This window comes from Gavialis gangeticus, unplaced genomic scaffold, assembly GCF_001723915.1.
Source record: "Gavialis gangeticus isolate Ggan-Ray unplaced genomic scaffold, GavGan_comp1, whole genome shotgun sequence".
NCBI lineage: Eukaryota > Metazoa > Chordata > Crocodylia > Gavialidae > Gavialis > Gavialis gangeticus.
The window spans coordinates 128,709,198-128,732,402 of record NW_017729022.1 but is presented as its reverse complement, the minus strand read 5'-3'; the positions used below and the strand labels follow the sequence as shown (position 1 = coordinate 128,732,402).

Genomic DNA, 23,205 nt, shown 5'->3' with positions numbered 1-23,205 from the left:
CAAGTGGAGGTCCTGCATCTCAGCCAGAAACCTCCTGGAGCGGTCCGTCCCGGCTGACTGCTCCTCCCAGCAGATGTCTGGGTAATTAAAATCGCCCATGACCACTACATCCCTTGATTTTAATGCCTCTGCAAGCTGGGATGGCAGAACTGAGCCAAGGACTCTCTCAGGGTCTGGCAAAAGACCCAGGGATGCAACGCTGGAGACAGGAGTACCATGAGGCCAGGAGGGGGAACTTACATAGGAGGGAGAAGGAAGACTGTACTGTGGTACTGAGGGAGCAACATGAAGCCTGTAGCACCCTCTTGGGGCCTGGGGAGAGGCCTCAGGACTGTGAGTTGCCCTGTATGGGCTGTGTTTAAGGGTGTTTTGAGTACCCCTTTTATGTTGATTCTTGTGCGGTCAGGGTGCCCAGGGATAAATGTACAATATGGAGACAAGGTGATTGGTTAAGTGTTAACCCCAAACCTGCCCTCGGGGCCTGGAGGTTGGTCTCTGCTTCCAGGTCTCCAGAGACAGTTGCCCAGGATGCTGACCTTCTTACTGAGCCCCTACTGGAAAACTTGCAGCTGGTGATGCCGGTGACAGAGGTGCCCTGGGTGTGCCAAGGATGGTCCTGGCCCTCATCACCAGTATCGGGGATCTCCTGGACTATGCCAAGCAAGAGTGGGCAGTTCCCTCTGTGCTGGCCTGGTGCATGAAGCTGACCATGCTGCGTGCACCCTGCTGCCTATTCCAGGAGGTCAAGGCTGCCCTGCCTCCAATTGCCCTTGCCTATGTAGACCAGATCCAGCACAAGGGCAGTCCCTGCCCCCCTGGTGTCCCCCAGTCCTCTGGAGCTTGTTGTGGGGCTCTTGCCTCAGCCAGCCCCACAGTGTTCCCCACCTCACCATCTCAGCAGGCTGGGGACATCAAGCTGGTCTGCTTTTGAACCACCCACCACCACCAGCTCTATGAAGTGTGCAGCTGGAGTACTGCATCCAGTTCTGGGCGCCGCACTTCAGGAGGGATGTGGACAACAGAGAGAAGGCTAAGGGGGGATCTAGTGGCCTGTTACAAACTAGTCAGAGGAGACCAGCAGGCATAGGGGGAGTCCCTGTTCCCCTGAGCACTACCAGGAGTGACTAGAAATAAGTCACAAGCTGGCAGAGGGTAGATTCAGACTAGACATGAGGAGGTGCTACTTCACTGTCAGGGCGGCTAGGATCTGGAAGCAACTTCCAAGCGAAGTGGTGCTGGTTCCTACCCTGGGGGTCTTTAAGAGGAGGCTGGATGAACACCTTGCTGGGGTTTTTTGACCCCAGTACTTTTTCCTGCCATGGCAGGGGGTTGGTCTTGATGATCTGCTCAGGTCCCTTCTGACCCTACAAACTATGAAACTATATGCTCATGCTCCACACCATCCATCATCCTGTCCTCACGTCCTGCCCAGACAACAAGTGGCGGGACACCCTGGGTGGGGGTGAGGGTCTCTGGGGACAAGACTGCATTCCACCTATATCCTGTGAGCCACTGGGGACCTCAGCTGGTGGCTCCTCCACAGAGCCATCACCACGGGCATGTATCTGTTATGGTTCACAGACCCCCCCCCTTGATACCTACCCCTTTTGTGAGCAGAGGAAGACCCTGGTACAAGTCTACTTGGAACCTACCAGGGCAAGCCTACCCTGCACTGCCTTCTCCAGAACCTCCTGTTGAGGTTCTGGCTGCACTTTTCCCCTCATCTGTTCATTTTTGCACTTCAGGTCTGTGGCTCCAGCAAGTTCCAGGACCTCCTGGTCAACATCCTCCTGGCCCTGGCCAAGCTGGCCATGTATCTTCCCAGGAAGGAGGCTGTGGCTGGGAGGGTCCCTGGAGACTGGGGAGCTTCTGTCCTTGCCCTATTTCATTTCCATCTCTGGGCAGAGTATCAGTGGGCAGTGTCCACTGGCTCCTTGGACTTGTTTGGGGGCCAGTGGGCACTGTCCGGTGTGCTCTGCTCAGTGTCCCCCCTTAGCACACTAGTTATTACTCTTGACCTCCATTCCTATCCTTTTTTTCATTATTATTTGTCCCAAGTAATCTGTAACACATCATTAGTGGCCCCCAGTACTAAAAGGGGCTTATAATTTCCTTGGTGGGCCTGGCTCCATGACTTTCCCTAACATGTTAAAAGTCCTGTGCAGCCAGGGTGCTCAGGAATAAATGTACAAAGTGAGAGATTTAAGGTGACTGGTTAAGCTAAGTGTTAATCCCTGACCTGCTACAATGTGATTATTAAAAAAAGTATGTACTAAGGGTAATAAAGATGTCATCAGCATTGTACTGTGGATACTGCAAGTAGCTCCTGTACACTCTGTTGACATTCATGTTCAGCATTTGCAACAATAGCTTTGTTTTGTAAACAGCTAGATTAAAGGTGACTCTTGGGGATTTTGCAGGTCGTTACTGGGAAACTGTACAGAGGCTACAAATTAATCAGTTTTATGGAGCACCGACTGCTATCCGTCTGCTTTTGAAATATGGTGATCAGTGGGTGAAGAAGTATGACCGATCTTCCTTAAAAACCCTGGGGTCAGGTGAGAACCACTGGAAACTTGTATGAAAGGAATTGTAGAACCAGAGCCTTGGCAGATAACAATGGAGGCAGCTTTGCTGAGATCAGTGAAGCCAGGATGGCTTAACCCAGCTGCAGTTTGGCTCAGAGTAGATGTTCTTTCACACACATGTTACTTATGGTGATATAGTTACTAAGTGAGAAGGAAAAGCACTTAAAACTAAAGCAGTTAATAACCCAGACTTATACCTTATTTTTGAGATTCCTTTAGCAAGAGTAGCATTCCTCAGAAAAAGATACCAGACAAATTCAGTGGCCTGAATGGCATACTTTAAAGTAATAGCCATTCTCAGGCTGGACATACCTATGGGCTTTCTGCACCATTATGGCAAGGAGCCTGGCAAAGACAAGGATGAGGACACCCTACCCATGCTGCACTTATGTGCGTGTGTGGATGCATCCCAGACCCAGAAGTTCACCAAAGAGACCACTGTGGACACATGCCTATTGGTGGTTCTTAGGCTGACTGCAGGCTTGAGAGCAGGCACAGAGGGATAAGTTTGGAATTGCCTGAGTGTTGTATTTCCAGATTTGGAGTGTGCCTTGAGATACAGGTGGGAGGGATGTGGGTGGGACACATCCTTGCCCTTAGTGGCTGCTGCTGAGGTGTAGGCAAGGCCCAAATGGCCCCCTGCATAATCACGGTTGTGGTTTTCTGAAGATCCTCAAGTTACCTTCAGTTACTCTTCTGTGCTGTTCCCCAGTCCAAGGAAAGAGTGGTGAACATCCAAGCTGTGCTGTTACATGTTTCCATTAGGCTTATTTTTATGTCTCAGCCAAATATTAAGAAAAGTTAGTAGCTGCAGACCAATTGCTATAATTATAAAACTGATGTCATGCAGTCCACATGCAGGGGGTGTTGACAGGATAGTGCTCTGCATAAAGGTGCTTTCACCAGAATTCACTCCTTTTTCTTTGCTGTTTTGGCTTTAGTGGGAGAACCAATTAACCATGAAGCTTGGCAGTGGTTCCACAAAGTAGTGGGAGACAGCAAATGCACCCTTGTGGACACCTGGTGGCAAACAGGTAATCAGCATGATACTGGGGTTGGTGGCAGAGAAGGGGCAGGAAATGTTCCCCAAAAATGAGCATGGTTAGAAAATGGTTTGAAATGATGGTGTGCAACTATTTGGCCTGCAGGCCAGATGAGTGGCATAGGGCTGGTCCTTGGGCTGGATCCCCTGGGACTGATCCAGCGTGGGGTTAGTGCATTGGATCCAGCTGTGGGCAAGCCTAGCACTGCACACTAGAGCTGGTCATGGAGTGACCCCAGATATGAAGCAACTCCACATACCGGAGCAATCTGCTTGTGGGCTTGCACCATCAAGCCCGTAGGGCTCCTCACAGGTATTTGGCAGTGGGGAAGCAGTGGCAGAGTTAATTGCCATGGCTGCCACTCTTCCCCTACCACCAAATTTCTGGACCAGTGAGGAGCCATGCAGGGTGGATAACATAGCCCCATGGGCCAAATGCAGCATGTGGGCTGGAGGTTGAGCACCACTGGTTTAAAATGGTCTATTTCATTTGGAAACATTTTCATGAAAATTTTGTCCAGGTGTTTGAATACGAGTTACTTTCTTTGTTACTCTCTTGCATACTCTTTTGTGCTTGGGCTCTCAGGTCACAAAAGTATGATGCACCCATCCTTACTGTTCTTTACTGAAGGGCCTTCTGGAGGTAAGGACTAGATCCTATTCTACTAATTGGGCATCTAAGTAAACAGAAGCATCTAAGTGTGATTTTATTTTACTGGATTCAAGAGTCCTGAAAATCCATCTATCAGTGGTGTGACTGGGGCAGCTACCCTAGGTACCAACTTGCGGGGGAGGCAGGCGGTGGGGCGGGGGTGGGTAAAGCAGAAAAAAAGGCCATTGCTGCAGCCACAATCTCACTAGTGGTGCAGCAGCAATCAGAAGTTGCTGAGGCCCTTGTGTGTGGAAGCTGCCCAAGGTACCCAACTGCACACTTACACCTCTGCCATCAGTGCATCTACTTTTGTAGCACACCATCATCTACCCTTTAAGACTGAGTCACCTAAAAGCAGTGAGGAAGGGAAGGACCCACCTTCCTCCCCTTCTTTTGCATTAACTATTTTTTGGGGATTTGATCAGGGTGGAATAGAATTATGCTTAGGCTGTTAAGTACACTTATATACCTAATACGTGGAACAGGATCTTGCCTTGAGTGTATGAACAGTGTATGACAGTCATGAAACATGAGATATACGAAGGACCCAAGGGGGAGAAAGAGGTGCAGAGCCCTATAAAAACCCAGGCAAAGACTGGAATTTCCCAGGCCTGTGGAATTTCTTCCTCATTACCTAAGAAGACCTCCAGGTCTGCCTTTTCTCCTGCTCTTGCCTGTCATATGACAAGAAGAATCACAAAAAGGTCACTTTCTAGAGCTGAACCAGCAGCATACCTGGAATAAGGAAGATCACATGAAAGCTGCTGGCTCTGTTTGTACTCCAGTGTATACTTTGTTCTGGGCTCTCCTTCCTGCCTGTCTTCCTGCTGTAGATTAAAGAAAGAGTATGTGTATTTTCACACTGCCTTTTTCCTCTCCTCTACCAAAGAGCACCCCTCCCATTTCCAGACTCTCCTACACAGGGACTGAGCACCTCCCTCTTCTGCTGGAGGAGGCTAGCATGCTTACTTTATCATTGCTTCCAAACCCACCTCCATGTTTCCATACTGCGGGGTCTGTACTCGTTTTTCCTGCTTCCAGCCAGAACTTTCAGCATAACCTGCCTTTCCCTGCTTGTCTTGGCTTGGAGAGCAGTGAGTGAGTCCCATATAATTCAAGTTAGATTTTTAAAATCCACTTATATTCAGGTAAAAAAGCCAAAACTCTTCAGATGAAAAATGAATGCTGCATGCTGTGTTATGAGACTAGTTTCTTTCTCAGTCAAATTAAGATAAACAGTGCCTAGATGCCTGGGAACTGCATTTCTTTCCTCTTGTCACATCTTTGATGCATGAGATTAAATTGGTAAGAAAATAAAACCTTCCAAAACAGTGAATGATTACTGCTGTACAGTGATGGGGACCAGAGAAAGTACCCTGTCCCCCTATTATGACTTCTGAACTTTCACTAGATTAGTTAGTGATGTATATAAGTTGGCTCAGATTTCCAGATATATATCATCTTTTAAAAAATAACTACAGCATTAAAGCTAAAAATTGAATTGTAACTACTACTTTGCTATTACTAGACTGAATATTAGGCTGTAGGTAGTGGCACTGAATTCATAAATACTTGAACAAGAATACTCAGTTCTCTGAAGAGAGCACTTATTGAGCACAGCGATTTGCAACTTCAAGCACACAACAAAGAACAACAGAACTCCGCCTAAGCTAAGACAACCCAATAAGATACAGTAACAGTACACACAATTTAGCTTAATTTAAAATTTAACATAAGCCAAAAAGACAACAGAAAGCCTTGCATAGGTTTTATGTAATCCTGAGGGCAGAGGTATTCAGAAAGTCTTTCTGGGGGATTCTCAGGTCTTCTTAGGTGATGAGGAAGAAATTCCACAGGCCTGGGAAATTCCACAGTCTTTGCCTGGGTTTTTATAGGGCTCTGCACCTCTTTCTCCCCCTTGGGTCCTTCGTATATCCCATGTTTCATGACTATCATACACTGTTCGATGTCTCTGTCTCTTGCCTCTTCTTAGGTATTCCAGTGTTTTGCCCCTTACAAGTTTTACTTTGAAATGCAAATTTAGCCCCCCTGCCTTCTTCCCCTCCCTGGCTACTTCAGGTCATGTATTTAACATCTGTCATGTAGCTGCAGAGTTAGTAAAGGGCCCACACTTGTGATGGCTGCTATGTGTTTGCTAACACTGATAAAAAGTTGCCTGGTTGATAGCCAGAGCCCACATTTCTTGTTGTGTATAAATTGCAATTTCCCAGTTGGTCTAATAAGAGGTATCATTTTGGAACCAAGAGTTTTAGTTTTTTTGTATGAGAGCTTGGAATGCCTTTTAAACTTGGCCAAGTGCTTTCAGGTGACCAATTAGCAGCTATTGGAGGTCTCACAAATCTTTATAGAAATGTATTTTGCTAGAGAACAAAATTTTTCTATCTTGAAAGGTTATGTTTTAATAATAAATACATATGGAAGGATTAAATGCACTGTTTGGACATATATGTGGGATGAAAACAGTTTAGATAAACAGTTTAGTTGAATGCAGCATGTATTACCACAGTGTCACCTCTCTCAGCCAATTTAAATATAGCTCATAAAATGCCTCCTGTCCTCTGTGGAAGATTGCCTTCTGCAGCAGCAGCATGTCACCAGATAGTAAAACTGAACAGATAAAGATGAATAAATCATGCCTTAAGAACCCACCCAGACGTATTTGGGCAAATAGTTTATGAGGGACAAGTAACATGGAGGGTGTGTCTGTATGTGTGAGAGAGAAATTATGGCTTTTTGTGCTAAAATATTGGATAGTTGGGTCTGTGTTATGACTAATAGCAATATGATTCAAAGATGCATCTGATTGTTAGGGCTAGTTTTAAATGATATGAAAAAGAGATTGGATATATTTAAGCTTATAATTTACTTCTGTTCCCAAGGTAAAGCTGTTTGTAAGTGGTTCTTGAATCACTAGACTGTGGTATTGAATAGTGTTGAATAGGTAGGGGGTATTCAGAGGAACATACTATACTTTGGATGGGCCTTTTAGTGCTTGTTATCTTATTTATCCATCACATATATAGGATCTGCTCAAGCACTTGCTTCTGCTGTCATTAAATCAATAGCTAACCTCATTTTCTTTGAGAACAGGAGTACTAATATCTGTCAGCCAGCTAGACATATTGACCTTGCTTTGTGTTAACAAACAGCAGGGACACACAAAGACTGATGCTTTTCTCATTATTTGCATTGACTCATCATTTGCAAATAAGGCTTGACCCAAGTACATCATTGTGAATTTATCCTTCAATTACTGCATTTATTCCATGATGCAACAAAAGGAGAGAAGAACATAACTGCTAATCAATCTCTTTTATTAATAATACCGTTATAGTATTATTGTACCTCCTGTGACTAAGCCATAGGAAATGGACAGCGGGGCCAGAAAGCTCAGAAGGGTCTATCTTTTGGAGCAGCTAATTAATGTTTCCCTTGGCATGGAAGGGACAGAAAGCAGGGTAGTCAGATACGGGAGTTCCTACAGAGAATAATGGTTTGAAACCAAAGGTGGGTTTCCTTGGCATGCCAGCTGCTAGGGGGCCATAAAATGGCTGGAGGCTCCGTTCCATATCAAGTTAGCTGCAGAGCCGTACCATCAGGTTTTTGAGCCCTTGGTGAGAGAGATGGACCAGGGGACCTACGCTACAGGGTGTGCTTCTCATGAGGTATTCTGTAATAATGGTGATTGAGCTTCACAAAGTGCTTTTCATCCAGACCTCTCAAAGTGCTGCAAAAACAGCTCAGGAAATCAACCCTCCCAAAATCATGTGCTTGTGTCATCACTTCTGAACCCATTTGTGCAGCAGGAAAAGAGTTGAATAGCACTGTCCAGGCAGCACTGGGGATGTGAAGGAATTCAGTAAAAGTGTAAATGCCACCTTCTTGCTGTCTGCATTTAGCACTAGCTGATATCTGTAGAGATTAATTTATCTACTGGGTGTGAGCATGAACTATGATGACTGTGGCCTGGATTCTAGGATAGGAGTATATAGGCCCAATAGATCAGCTATCTTTATTTTACTCACAGGGTTCAGGACTAAGGTAAGGAATCTCCATGTTTGAAATGTTGATGTGCATCCAGACTACAGTTGCTGCCCTGACAGGACACATAGGCTGCTACTTCCTTTCCTGCATGGTGTCTGGCCCAGCTGCTGCAGCTGTTGGGCTAATGCACAGGAAGGCCATGTTTTTACACTATTAAAGTTAGCAGGAGTTTTACCATTGACAACAGTGATTGTAGCATTAAGCCCTAAGTCCGTTTTTTTTTGGTGTAATACCCTACAATGAGAGGAGTTGCTACCCACCTGAGGCCAATTGCTTACCCATGCCTTGTTCTTTCTGCTCATCATGATTCCATATAGAGAAATGTATGTTTATACATAGCTTATAAAGGCCAAGGCAGACAGATGTTTTGCACTGATATGCCAGCAAACCTGTTTGTAGCTTTAGGTGCTATGCTTTTTAAAAGAGTTCTTGATATGCAGTGAAAAGCAAAATGGATGCTGGAATGTTTAGAAAATAGACTCTAGGAAGAAAGGTAAAGAGGGAAGAATTTGAAACATACATGTTGTTGTTACTTGTTGCAGTAGCATCTTGTGGCCATGACTGGGCCCTGGTCAGACTTGTCTCAAAATATGGTCCCTGTCCAAAAAATGAGCTAGCAGTCTTCATTTGTCACTCTGTGCCTGCGACAGAGAGAGAGCACAGGGTAACAGTGATAAAGGTGTGACCAGTGTAATGAGCAGTAGCCACAGCTCACCAGCTGGCCAACCATTGATAAGGATTCTGTTTTATATTTTGTTTCAAGGGCCAAGTCAATTCCAGATTCAGTTGGACAAAGCCCAGTAGTCAAGTTCCAAAGTTTGACTGAGCAGAGCTCCATTGTTAAGTCTGCATGGCTCTACCACTGGGCAAGTATCCTGCCTCCCAGACCCATTGGTCTGGGGCTTTGGATACTTCCCAAATCCAGGCAGGCATCCTGTGTGCAAGCCCCAGACCCAGAGACCTTGAGGTTCAGATGCCCCCAGTCTCACTTAATCTTAGCCAAAAGATTTGATTGGCCCCTCCTTCCCCCCTCCCCTCCCCCACCAAAAGGGGGGATCCTATAATTTGATTAAACAGGAATTCTGAGTCCATGGAGTTTTACCTGTGAGAGGTGTCTGCAAGTTGCTGTTCTGGTTTAGTTTGCAAAATGTAGGTGTTTGCTGTAACCCGTCATTAAATGACATGCACATGAGTCCCAGATTCTTTGACTCTTGCATTCTTTTTCCAGAGACGGGTGGTATTTGCATTGCTCCACGACCATCAGAGGAAGGAGCTGAAATCATTCCAGCTATGGCAATGAGACCATTCTTTGGGATTGTACCTGTACTGATGGATGAGAACGTGAGTTAGGACTGCACTGTCAGATGGGAAACCTATCGGAGATTCGGTCACTTCATTTGTCTGTCTTGTGTTGCCTTTTTAATGCCAAAATAATTTAGGAAAAGGAAAAATATTGTTTAAACTCCGTTAAATTGATACAGTAGAGGATCCGATTGCATAAAATACCATATCTCTAACACTGATAATAATGCCAGCTGCAAAGTGGCTTTGGGGTGGCTCCTATGATTTTATCATGGAAGGGCACAGTCGTGAAGATACTGACACGTGTATAACGTGGCTCTGGCATGGTCTCCTTAGAGACGAAGGAACTTCTTGCATGAGTCAGATTTGCTAAAAACACAGCCTGCTTGCAACCATGAAAGGATTTTATTCTTAAAATTCACTGCTAAATGTGTACTGTAGCCAAGAAAATTCCCCTGCCCACCATGTTCTCCTTGCAGGCAGTGAGCTCAGAGTATTTGTTAGCATTTTCTGAGCATTCTGGGAAATATGTATTGTGAAAAATGGGTCTGTAGCCTGAGACTAGATTTTTTTCTGTTATTAGCAGCCACCTTTATTGTGGAATGAGATAGTTATGGCCCAGGTTAAACTTCTCACCTTGCAGAGGTGGAACTGGTGCCTTCATTTAAGATAGCTGTAAGAGACTAACAATACTTTAGATGTGGGCAAATGAGTAAGTGACCACTGAGTAAATGCTAGGAATCCACACCCTCACATCAGCTGCATTGTAGTAACTGCCCATGTAGCATGCACAGTACATGCAACTAGTCAGTGGTAGCACTCCTCACCAAGCAGGCATTAGAAGAGAGCTAAGCTTGCTTTGGTTAGCTTTCTTCTACCATAGGGTAGAAGCTGCACACACACAAACACCACAGAGCAGTGGACACATGGTAAAGCCACACCCCTTTTACTTTGTTGCAACTAATTGGTGTGCCCAGGTGCCCTCGATTTGGAGCTGCTGCCTGTCTCTGCCATTGGCTTGGGCCCTGACCTGTTGGCACAAAGCCCAACAGGTATGGTTGTTAGCTGTCCATAAATTTACAGATGCTGCATAAAAAGCAAGCCTAAAAACATCTGTCCATAAAAATATGGAGCTGTTCATATAAACACTAAGCAGCCAGAGCTTTATGGAAGCTCCCTTCACTGGCAGTGTTGAAGAATGGACAGAGTACAGCAGTGCCACCTGGTGTCTAAGCAGGAGCACAGCACCCTCAGAGAAGTTCTTACCAAGCCTTTGTAGCTCATGGGAGTCTCTGTAGCTTCCTTCCTGACCTGCAGTCATGTGCGCTGCTGCTGCATCTCATCTGCTTGTAACACTGCTCACCTTGCAGGTAGGCAGATAGAAGTGCTTCCTTGGGGATCTGAGCCGGGACATGGGGAGTGGGGCTAGAAGGGGTAAGGTGTGTGGGGGGAGTCTTGGGGGACAGTCTGGTATGGGATGCAATTGGGGATATCACGGTGCGGGGGTGAGTAGAGGAACCCTGGAATGGGAGTAGTAGGGTATAAAAATCATTGCTGCAGTCAAGCTGGGGTTGTCAACCCAAGAGATTTTTTTTTTCTGACAATCTGCAAACTTTATTGACAGCCAAACATTTTTACTATGGTTGGTGTTAAGCCTCTAAATTTGAACCCTACCCTTGTCCAGGGCCTGGCAGAAGGGTTACATTTACATTATGTAAAGCATATCATAGTAAAAAATTTTGCAGGTTGGCATTAAAAAACTTGTTTTGGGTTGGCCACCTGCCCATGGGCTGCAGCTGGACTTGGCCTGGATGTAAAAAACTACTGTACAGATCTCATTCAAAGTGTGTGTGGGAGGAGGGGGGCTTGCTTTTGTGCCACCCCCCTCCCCACTCATGCAGGGCCAGAGTTTCCAAGGTGTTAAATGACCAGAGATAGAAGATGGCACTTTGTGGGGCTTCCAATAGCAACGTGAGCAGGTTAGGCATTTGCCTTCCATTTAAATCAAAGGGCTTTGGTGACCTTTCTCTAGATAGAGCTGCAACAGCTCCAAAAAAACTGCTATCACCATGGTTTTCAGACAGCATGAGAAGAACTGCTCTGACTTAATGATGTGTGGGTAAGAGCTGGGGTGGCATGCTCAGGATAGGATGGGGAGTTGTGCTGATGCAGTGGCCTTCAGGACTGTGCTAATCTTTGGTTGGGACAGAATTGGTACTGATAGACCCCAAATGAGGAATGTGTAGGTCCCTGTACCCTTCTGGTAGGTTCTTCACCGGTAGTGGTATGAATCCAGGGCTTAAAGAAGGTGTGGAGCAGCATGCTGAGGAGTGGGGCTCTGTATATCTTGTATTGTCTTTTACAGTCCAGGGGGTCACCTGCTTTTTCACCTGCACAGAGGGTTATTCTTATAATACTCAGCTGCCCTCTTATTGGTATATCTGAATAATTAAAGTGTGACACAGTCAATGCATCGTAGTTGAGACCTGTTTCTCCACATATGTTCTACCACAGGCAAAATATGAATGGGAAGCAATGAAAATAAATCAGTGGAGTAATTAACACTGAAACTGAAAAACTGGTGGGGCTCTCACTTGCCCTGGTGCAGGCAGGCATGACTGCTTTCAAGTCAGTAGGATGATACCGGTGTAAAACTGGGGTGAGGCTAGAATGATGCTTCACTCAGATTGTGTTGCCAGATCCTTTCCTTTAATCTGTGCTGTTTCCATTGCATTGGTCTGATGATCTGTCCTGTTCTTGGATCTACAGGGGAAAGTGATAGAAGGAAATGACGTCTCTGGTGCTCTGTGCATTGCGCAGCCGTGGCCTGGCATGGCAAGAACCATCTATAGAGACAATCAGAGATTTGTAGATGCTTACTTCAAAACTTACCCAGGTAAGACAAATGGCTAGGAAAAACCATGTGCTGACAGTGTCAGTGCACTGCAAGACTTTACCTTGCATCTCTACTGCAATGAACTGGTGCTAATGGCCTCTGCTGGATGGAGTGATAACTGGCTAGACCAAAGTGGAGGCTTATATGTTCTGAGCTGTGTGGAGGCTACTGCTTTAAAGTTCCCATGGCTGTGGGTGCAGTGCAGTTACACTTGAGCAGTCTTAGGGAGCAGTATGGTTGATGCAAGCCAACTTTGCCACTGGCAAAGGGAATTCATTGATTAGAAAGCTACTTTTCTCCATGGCAAAGAGTACCTCATGCTTGTAACCCCCCCCCCCCCAACCCAAACTACTTTTGATTTATGGACAAGCTGTAGTCTACAGTTCTGATCCAGCATATTAGAGACCAAAGCCCCTTTTGCTGAGTGTGTCTCAAAATTCACGTGCTCTTCAAACTCTGAATTTGTCAGGATCCAATAAACCTTTCTGTTTGCTGCAGACACAATCTTCATGTCAGACTGTTGACTGCTCCAACTATTATTTTTAAGGCATGTTGCAATTTCTCTGACAGGGCGTGTATGGAAGTTGCTTTTTTGCCATTCAAACTGCTTTATTGCCATAATAACAGAAGTGCGTGGCTTTACAGCACGTTATAAATGAGTACAGTGCTTTACAGCACTTTAGCAACCTACAGTGCTTTAATAATATCCTTTACACTAATCACATTTCTGACCAGTGGAAAAGCTTCAGGAGGCTGCGGAACGCCCCCAACCTCCAAGCCTGGAAAGAGCAGGGAGGCACAGAGGGGCCCCACCAAACACTGCACTGCTGTCATGTTTAAGAGCACTGTAACTTTGTAAAGCTATAAAAAGTGCACTAAATTACAGTGCTGTAAAATGTGCACAGAGTACTTCTGTACCCACAGTCTTCTTTCTGCCGTTGGTCAGAAGCCCGTAGCTCATGTGTCCAACAGGGCTGTGCGAAATGGCTGTTTCATTTCCATTTTGAATTTGCCCATTAGGGAGGGGCAGTGATTCGTTTTGGTGTTTCGGATCACCGTTCTATTTCAATTCGGCCAAATCTGTTTCAGAGTTTTGATGCTGTTTCAGCGCTGATTCAGAGATTCAGATCAGCCGGGGAGAGGCAGGCACAGCCGGGCAGCTGCAATTTCTCCCATGGCTCCTCTGGCTGTGCCTGCCACTCCCTGGGTGGGAGAAGCTGTGGGAGAAGGCCCCATGGTTGCCCTGCCCAGCCCCAGCCTCCTGGCACTTTAAAAAACAAAACAAAACAAAACAAAACAAAAAAGCCCCGCACTCACTGAATGTAGCAGCAGCAATCAGGGCCTTTGGGGGCTTGTGGCAGAGCCCCCCCTTGCACAGTGTGGGGCAGCGAGGATGGTACCCCCATTTGACACCTTTGTGGCAGGTGTCGCATCATGTGGGTGCAGTGTGGCTCGGCAGGGTGCTGCGCGGTGTCTGGGAGCAGATGTGTGTATTTGTGTTCAATAATTCATCCAAACTAGTAGATAGTTACTGTGTCCTAATGCGTAAAGCAATAGTGTGAAGATTTAATATGCCTGCATTCTTGTCCTAGCTCTATTATGATCTCACTGTCTGGCTTCAGGCAAATTAGTTCATCTTACTGTGCCATAGTGTAGTGGGGGCCAAACTTTCTGGGGGGCATGCTGCTAATTAGCCCCACATCCTCCCCAGTTGCCACTCTGATTCCTTCCCCTGCCTGATCTGCTGCCCTGCTTTCTGTTCCCAGCCTTGTGCTCCCTGCCCAATCTGATAGACTGCTTCTTCTGGACCTGTCTACTACTGTCCTGCCTGTCCTCACCTCAGTCTGCCATATGCTACAAACAGAAGCTGCCTGTTCTACTTGTGGTACTTATACCACAGGTTGACCATCCCTGCCATATTGAACCTTGCTTCACAAACACTTTCAAGCTTCCTGAGGGTGTTGTGTAATGACTTGGTGTAGCTAATGTTTGAGATAGGTGGGGATCACATAAATTAGAGGTAAGCTTTTTGTTCTCCAGTATTTAGAAATCTCCCACCAGATCTGAACTTTGTACTTAAACTTTCTTAACCTGTAATGCCACTTCCTTGAAATTCAGATTTCCATATTTCATATACATCCCCAGAGCTATTTAGGTCCCTGCCATTTATTTCCTGCCACACTGATAGTATGAAAAAGAACATTGTCAGGTCTCTTTGCATGTAGCAAGAGCAAGTGTCTTTCCCCTCATCCAAGTCGCTGATGAAGTAAAAAGCACCCTGTTTAAATTTGCTGATGACACTAGGATGTGGGGGGATGTGGGCACGCTAGAAGGGAGGAATAGGTTGCAATCAGACCTAGACAGGTTACAAGGGTGGGTGGATGCACCTGGGGAAGAACAACCAGCACCAAACCTACAGGTTGGGGAACTCCCTTCTTGTCAGTACAGAGGCGGAAAAGGATCTTGGAGTCATCATTGACTCCAAGATGAACATGGGCCAGCAGTGTGGGGATGCAGTCAAGAAGGCCAACCATACCTTGTCATGCATCCACAGATACATCTCAAGCAGATCCAAGGAGGTGATCCTTCCCCTCTATGTGACACTGGTCAGGCCGCAGTTGGAGTACTGCATCCAGTTCTGGGCACCGCACTTCAAGAGGGATGTGGACAACATGGAGAGGGTCCAGAGGAGGGCCACTCGCATGATCAGGGGACAGCAGGGCAGGCCCTATGAGGAGAGGCTACGGGACCTGAACCTGTTCAGCCTCCACAAGAGAAGGCTGAGGGGGGATCTAGTGGCCTGTTACAAACTAGTCAAGGGGGATCAGCAGGCACTGGGGGAGTCCCTGTTCCCCCGTGCACTACCAGGACTGACCAGGAATAACGGTCACAAGCTGGCAGAGGATAGATTTAGGCTAGATATCAGGAGGCGTTACTTCACGGTCAGGGCAGCTAGGATCTGGAACCAACTTCCAAGCGAAGTGGTGCTGGCTCCTACCCTGGGGGTCTTTAAGACAAGGCTAGATGAACACCTTGCTGGGGTCGTTTGACCCCAGTACTCTTTCCTGCCAAGGCAGGGGGTCGGACTAGGTGATCTACTCAGGTCCCTTCTGACCCTAGAAACTATGAAGTGTCTTTGCATAAACTGAAACATTGATGGCTCAAATTGGAACTGCTAGTCTACCAGAAGTCAGGCAGAAGCACTTTCCTTTTTCAGTGAATTGCTGCAGCACATCGTCCTCTAGTAGACATGAGACTGGACATATGCCTGCTGTTGCATCAGGTCAGATGGCACTGGATGTAATTTATCTCTATAGCATAAACAGAAAGCAGAGCAGAAGCCATTTTTCTTTTATTTGTTTCCTGTACTGGGTAAGCCTGGGGATGTAGTTGCCATGCACACAGACTCTCACCATGGAACAGGAGCCTGAGTGGAGAAGTCTTCTGTTAGTATGAATGCACACCAGTGTTTACAGGTAAAGCTGGCTGCATTACAGAAGCTGGCGGACTAGTTCAGCCTTAGTGACACTTGCCAGTGACTGCTGCAGCTGAGCATTTAGTAGTGCATGTCCTCAGTCAGATTTAGTATACATTTTCCAGGGGTAACTAGAGGCCCTAGATGAGGTCAGGGCGCCACTCTTACCAGGGGCTGTACCTCCCCATGGTCAGAATCTGTGTCCCTGTCCCAAAGAGTTCAGGATCATGGGAACCAAGTCCAAGTGTGAGGTAGAGATCAGAGACAGGTATGTTACTTGGCCAAGATAACACAGCTGCAGGAGGAAAGCCAAGCCCAGAGGTGGTGAATTCCAGTGAAATGCCTTCTCTTTGGGACTGTAATGCCTGTCCTGGAGCTTGGGCTCCTCCAAACTCTGGTCTCTGGTCACAGTGGATATGAGACCTGTAAACACTGATCCCTGGTCGAGGGGTGCATGAAGGGCTTTGGGGTGGTGGCTTCAGGCATTAGACTTGCAGAGGGTTGAGATTGCCTCCGAGGCAAGGGAGAAGTGGGTGCCCGAGGCGCTGTTACTTCTCTTTGGGGGATGAAGCAAGAACACATGAACTTTTTCATGCCTCATTGATCATTAGTATTTGCCTTCTAGTAGCTCCTAGAAGTCCCAGTGAGGGCCGAATCATGCAGGGCTAGCATTGTGCTTTTAGGGAATGTTAGGGTGGAAACAGATATTGCCTTTCATTTTCTTTGTGCCACCACAAACATTTTAATGGTAGCGCAAAGGCCAAGCAAACAGACGTCCATGTTCCTTGTTGTGCTGCAAATGGTGGCACCAATTTGTGCTGCTGTTTAGCAGCAGGTGTCTGTTTAATTTATGGCGTGAGAATGCTGGCAGCCCGAAGCTGCCCACGTTCTCCAGTCACCCTGGGCAGGTGCACACCTCCAGAATTCCCGCACAGGATCAGGCCCTTCAAGCCTTAGGCGTTCCTGTCCAGTTTTCCTGCTTATGGAGATGCGCTCCAGAGATCCTGGGGTGCATCTTTGCAAGTGGAGAAGGTTGGGAAGGCACTCCCAGGACTGTCGGGGCTCAATCCTGCATGGGAATTCCCGGTATGCAGAGAACCAGCCCCCTCAAACCTCAGGAGAACACTTTGCCCATTGGGCAAAGGCATCAATAAGCAGGGTAATAGGTGATGAGTGTTTTGCCCAAAGAAGTGGATCAGCTGCACAGGAACACATCCTGGCACAGATGACCCAGTTCATTTGGTGATGTTTATCTCTAGTCTTAGAGACTGCCCCTGTCCTAGAGGGCTCATTGCTTATGCTGGGAGAAAGGTGGTGTGTATTGTTACCTATCTGTACAGCAGGTGTAAGAAAACCTGGCCCAGCTGGACAATACAGATGCTTGGGGAGGCATCTGGGGCTGGGGTGGGGGGGAGTGGGGATACAGTGGTGCAGTCACCCCCACCCCTTTAATTCCTGGTCCACCCAAAGTTTCAAACCATCAGCCTGGCAGTGGCAGCAGCATTTCTATTTGGGCAGCAATGAGGGAGTCACTTGACTTCATGACTGTAACAGGGAGCCAAAGGCTCCTGTTACTTCAAGGGTGAAGAAGCAGCAGAGAGAGCCTCAGACAGGGAAAGCTGTTTATCATGAGCTGCAAGGGAACAAGGCGTTTAATCCACAGCAGAGTGCCATGGGCACACTAGAGTTTAGAGCTCTGCTAAGAGCCTTGATTTGGAGCTTAGACTTGAGGGGGAGATCCAAGCCGAGAGAGAAGGAAAGGCTGAAGCCTAGCTTCCACAGGTCTGGACAAGGGCCAGGGGGCTCAGTGCTCAGGGAGGGCAGAGCCAAGGGCAGGGGGGTCCTGTGCACAAGAGGAACAAAGACAGGGGCCAGGGGCCCAGAGTGAAGGACACTGGGGCCAAAGGCCCAGATGATGGAGCCAGCGCAGGCTCAGTGTCTGACGCAGGGCAGAGGCAGTCTTAGAGGGGTGAGATTAGGGCTAGTAGCCTGGAGCCCAAGCAGGGCATGACCTGAGAGGGCAGGACTTGGTCTGGGACCCAGAAATCAAGCCCAGCACAATGGACCTAAACTAAGGGAACCACTAAGAGAAAAGGGGCTGATGCCAGGAAGGTTGAGGCCCCAGCAATGGTGTAAAGGCCTGAGGTGGCCTGGAATCGCATTGAGGCTGTGGCCACTGAAGTCATTAATTGGTAACTTTTGCAAGGCATGGGCATCGTGTAAGGTATGGTCAGAGCCACGTAATTAGCCCTTAAGGCTAACAGGTGCCCTGGGAGAACTAGCTGGCATCTAGAGGAACTGGGGCTTGCTTTAGGACCCATTAGGTAGTCTCCCTTCCAATCAAACAATTACTTCAAAGGTGTGGTGGGTGAATGAGAAGGGGAGGACACCCTAGAGCTGGAGCAGGATAATTGTCATGTGGCCATCAGGGGACATTTTGGCCACCCCGGAGCCCAAACCTGGTTACAATGACTAACTAATTTGTTTTAAACTCTTGATTCCACAGGTGCTAATAGCCCTTTCCCTTTTTTATTGGTCTTGATCTTCCACTAATCAAACTATACTTTCTTCTGCAATTCTGCTGCTTGTTAGCTGCTTCTGGTAATTTAGTTCCTATTTCACAGCCCTGCAGATATTTTTAGCTCTTGCTAAGAACACTAACTCTGGTTAACATTAACTCAGGTGTGGAAATAACTTTCAGTGAAGTATTAGATGCACTTTCAAGATACTCAAGAAGTCTGGATTTTCTTTTATGACCCTGAAAGAGTTGTATATTTAATTGTAATTACTACAGGACCAAAGAAACAACATATTCTATTATTTGTGCCATTTATTATGTTTTTAATACATTAAATATGATATAGCAAATTAATGTACATTCCAATAAATGTTTTGCTTCAATCTAAAACTGAATAATACAACCCTGGGCCCATAGCATATTAGTAAAGCTTCTAGTTTCTTTTTACTTCAAGAAAAAAATGTGCTGTGATATATGTAATGATGCCTCCACACCATCTGCACCCCTACTCCCCTTTTCAAAACCCTAGATTTGCCAATGTAGATACTAATAACTAAATTGTTGTACCAGCTGTTACTGATCAGTGGCTTCTGTGTTGCTACAGGCTATTATTTCACAGGTGACAGTGCATATCGAACCAAGGAAGGGTATTACCAGATAACAGGGCGGATGGATGATGTCATCAATGTCAGTGGTCACAGGCTTGGAACCGCCGAGATTGAAGATGCCATGGTAAGTTTCAGTAATGCCTAGGGCCAGACCCTCATGTGGTGGAAAACATCACAGGTTCATAGCTTTCAAGGAGCCCTGCTAACTTACCCCAACTGAAGATCTGGCCCCGGGAGGGGAGGTTCTGTGTGCAGGGGTTAATGTTGCTACTCCTGAACTTTTCATCTGCGCATACCTTAGGTAGAAAAGCAAGGGTGATCAGGGTAAAGAAAAGAACCATCTCATGATGCAATCATGGAAAGGCCTGCTGAAGAATTTCTAGTGAAGAGATTTCTCTCAGTTCCTCTATGGGTTGTGTAGCATTCACAGAGTGAATCTGTAAAAAGATAAATGCAGTTCATTTGGCTGGATCGGCAAGATTTCATTTGGCATTTAGTTTCTCAAAGAACTAGCAATATTTCTATGCCCTTGTTATGTTAATTTGAGATAGTATGGGAATCAGAACACAGGATCAGACTTCCCCTCTCCTGCCAACATCTTGGACAGAGTTGGTATTTTCCTCTAAACGTTGTGAGTCGGGCCCTTCTGCAATATCTGAGCATGTTTTTGCAGCACTTTGCAGCATTAAATCCAGAACAGTATACACCAGCTGATAAGCTCTCCCACCATGTGGCTAAGGGGATGTGGGAACCCACAGAACAGAACACAGAGTCTTATAAAGCATTTACTTGCAATGCTTGACCTGAATATGTTTGCTCTACTACGTGCCTCACTTGCAAGCGGCTCTAAGATGTGAAATTGGATAAGTCAAAGTCATGTTTACATTGGAGGAGTGATTGTAATCTCTCCTCTGCAAATAAACCTCTTAGCCACCCCAGTGCAGATTTTTGATTATAGCTCTTGGATGAAGGAATACAACACTTGCTATATATTTTCATGTTGGGTACCCTTCAGAGGAGCCTGGCACAATGAGGCTTTCTTCCATGTTTTAATCAACTTTAAACTAACATAACCCATTTTTCAGTTTGGGATTAGTACATGCTGTTTTGTTCAATCTGTATACACAATCTGCTCCATCAGTGTAGAAGTACTGTCAGTCTTAACAGTGAACTGTAGCAGAATAAACCACTATTGTGTACCTCAATAATGAAGACTGTCACTGAGGGAAGCAGCACCTCCCTTTCCCGTTGGAAGATTGATGAGCCTAACTCTCCCTGGCTTTGCCCTGAATGTTATGCATGGATGTGTGCTCATGCAGAGTGGCATCTTTGTCCTCAGTCTAGTGTTAACAGTTACCCAAGGTGTAGAGTAGATCTGGACTCCGCTGGAGATTCAGCTGTTCTGGGTCAGCAGTCACTGGGGCTGCAGCAGGACATATCCAGTGTTGGCAAGGAGGCTGTTTACAAGCTTGGAATCTGCATTTACACTGATTCTGTCTGTGAAAGCTACACAAATTAGTTCAGCCTGCCATGTGGTCTGCACTTGGGGTTTGTGACAGGGCACCCTCACCAGGCTCTGGCTGCACTCATTCCAAGCATAGAGAGGACCCTTCTCGTTTCCAGATTTATTCTTGTTTGCAGAAAGCCATGTCAAAAATACTACCTGCTTGTTTAAAAAGGATGGCCTCTCCAGCCACACCCAGGCAACTCCATACTGTTTTCAGTGGGCACATCTACAAGTTCATTAATGTGCTGTAATTATGGCACATTAAGTTTAGTACCTATAATTACAGGTACTAACTTAATGTACCATAATTAGCACTACTGCACATTAGCACTGGTGCACACTTTTTTTCATGATGCTAATGCACAGTAGCTTAATTCTGCTGTGCATTAGCTCATTAGCACAGGTTTTATCCACTGCATTAATGTGCAGTAGAATTAGTCTACTGTGTTCAAAGTGTCTCATGAAGGCGCACCCAGTTGGGCACATGGAGCTCCTGCTCATTGCAGTAGGAACGGAAGCTGGCCTCCAGGCACTGTGCTCTCAAAGCACAGACACAGGCCATGTTTATACTGCTGTGGAAATAAACCCGGCCTGCGCACTCCCATTCCCACCCCATGTGCCAGCTCTAGAAAGGAAGCCAGAAGATGGCTTGGTCACACCCCTCGCACTGCGCTTACAATCTAAGTTCCTGGCCTACTGCAGCCTGGGGCACCTCTGGGGATGCAAGTTCCTCATTTATGGGGTTGATGCAAATTGGGGGCAGATGAGTGGCATATTTCCTCAGCAGTGAGACTGAGCACCCTGCTGTCATGGTGCAGACATGCCTAGAATGGCAAAATTGTTCCTTAGGGACTCTGTACTTGTTTAGCAGTGCTGCATTTCCCAGAACAGTTGGGATGGGCCCCTGGATGGTACAAGGTCTCAAATATCTTGCTCCATTTTTTTTAAAAGGATGAACACCCCGCTGTGCCTGAAACAGCTGTGATTGGTTACCCGCATGAGATCAAAGGAGAAGGTATGTCTCTAAGAGCAAGTCCTGAATTGAAGTGTCAGCTGGAACTCTTTTTTTGGAGCTTCCTGCCCTGTGTAGCACACTGAGCACTGGGGTAGATTACCCAGTTCAGCATACCAGCAGATACTATTGTGGCCTGTGCTCTGTCTCCCCTCCTGCTTCTCAATCCCTTTCAAGGGTCTAGTCTTGATACTCAAGGCCTTTGATGGTATAGGACCCTGCTAATTAAAGGCCAGATTTCTTGCTGCATCTCAGCGTGGTATCTAGCTTAACATCAGCTGCCAAAGTTTGACATCCTCAGGGAGAGACTTGCAAAGGCCAAGGGGGTGATGGGTGAGTAAGTCCCCATGGGGAGCTGTCAGGATAGATTCCATTCCACCTGCTAGGTGTGTAAAGTAGACTTGGGTGCCTGAGTGCATTTCCATCCTCATTGAAAATCTTAATGAAAGAGATGGGTGGGTCTTCCTCCTCACTCCTTTTTTTTTTGTTTCTCTGTCCTAAGAGCCACATGGCACAAAAGATGCATTAATAGATTTTCAGGAACAGGGTAGAATAGAATTGCATGTGGGCACCTGAGTTCACTTCCCTCTGCTGTCCAGGCATGATGCAGCTGTTCCTTTCCAGTTTTCTCTTCCCCCGCTAATGGCCAATCTAGCCCTAATCCCACTGGAATTCAGTCACTAACATGCAGCACATATTTCCTGTTCGCTTTCCTTCCAGGTGCCTTTGCTTTCGTAGTGTTGAAAGATGACACAGTTCAGACAGAACATGTTAAACAAGAACTTAAAGCAATAGTTGCTTCCAAGATAGCAAAATATGCCGTGCCTGATCATGTGCTGGTAAGTGCTAGGAAGTGTAATTGTAAAAAAAATCACGTGTAACTGTGCTCAGCAGGACTAATCCTCTCTCAGTAATGCCCCCTGAGTCCAGGTTCTCCTGAGCCTTAGAAGAGTCCCCAAGAAAAGTCCATTGCTGGTCATGTTGGTGTCTTTCCCTAGGCACAACAGTTTTCTTGCCCACAGGCCTACCTTCAGGATTCATTTCAGATATGCACAGTCAAGTGGTAAGAAGCTATGAGGCCTCAGTTTCTCTGTTCCGTGCCAACTGGTAGGTGTGCCTCTGAATGCCATACACATCCAGCCATCCAACCTTTGGGCTCATTGCTCAGGCCTTCTTTATGACCATGGTAGTGATGGTTAACCCTTTCTTTTCTACAGGGGAAGCAGCATAGCGCAATGGGTATAGCTTGGGTGTCAAAGACCTGAGTCCTGCTTCTGACTGCTGCTGAGATATAGTACTGTGTGATGCTCTGACTAGGGAGGCCTGTGGCGGGTGCAGAGATCCCACCTCAGGAAAACAGCTGGGTATTCGTATCCCACCGCTATTTCCACCACGTGAGGTGGGCCAGTAGGGGGCGCTCCTGCGTTGAGCCGCCCACCTCCCTGTACCCCACCACCTTCCAGGCTCCGAATGCCTCCCTAGGGGCGCCTTATGTCCGGCCTACCCCTCTCCCAGAGCACACTCGCTAGTCTGGGGGTAA

General features: G+C 46.7%; 1 protein-coding gene across 1 annotated transcript in view; it reads left to right on the top strand.

Moving 5' to 3' along the window:
* The window catches only part of ACSS1 (acyl-CoA synthetase short-chain family member 1), a 46,737-nt gene that overhangs the window by 20,601 nt on the left and 2,931 nt on the right, over nt 1-23,205 (top strand). The window contains exons 5-11 of the mRNA XM_019516162.1: nt 2,421-2,558; nt 3,530-3,622; nt 9,576-9,688; nt 12,419-12,545; nt 19,143-19,270; nt 21,605-21,668; nt 22,386-22,504. Coding sequence (XP_019371707.1) covers nt 2,421-2,558; nt 3,530-3,622; nt 9,576-9,688; nt 12,419-12,545; nt 19,143-19,270; nt 21,605-21,668; nt 22,386-22,504 — 782 coding nt within the window. The remainder of the gene's footprint in view (nt 1-2,420; nt 2,559-3,529; nt 3,623-9,575; nt 9,689-12,418; nt 12,546-19,142; nt 19,271-21,604; nt 21,669-22,385; nt 22,505-23,205) is intronic.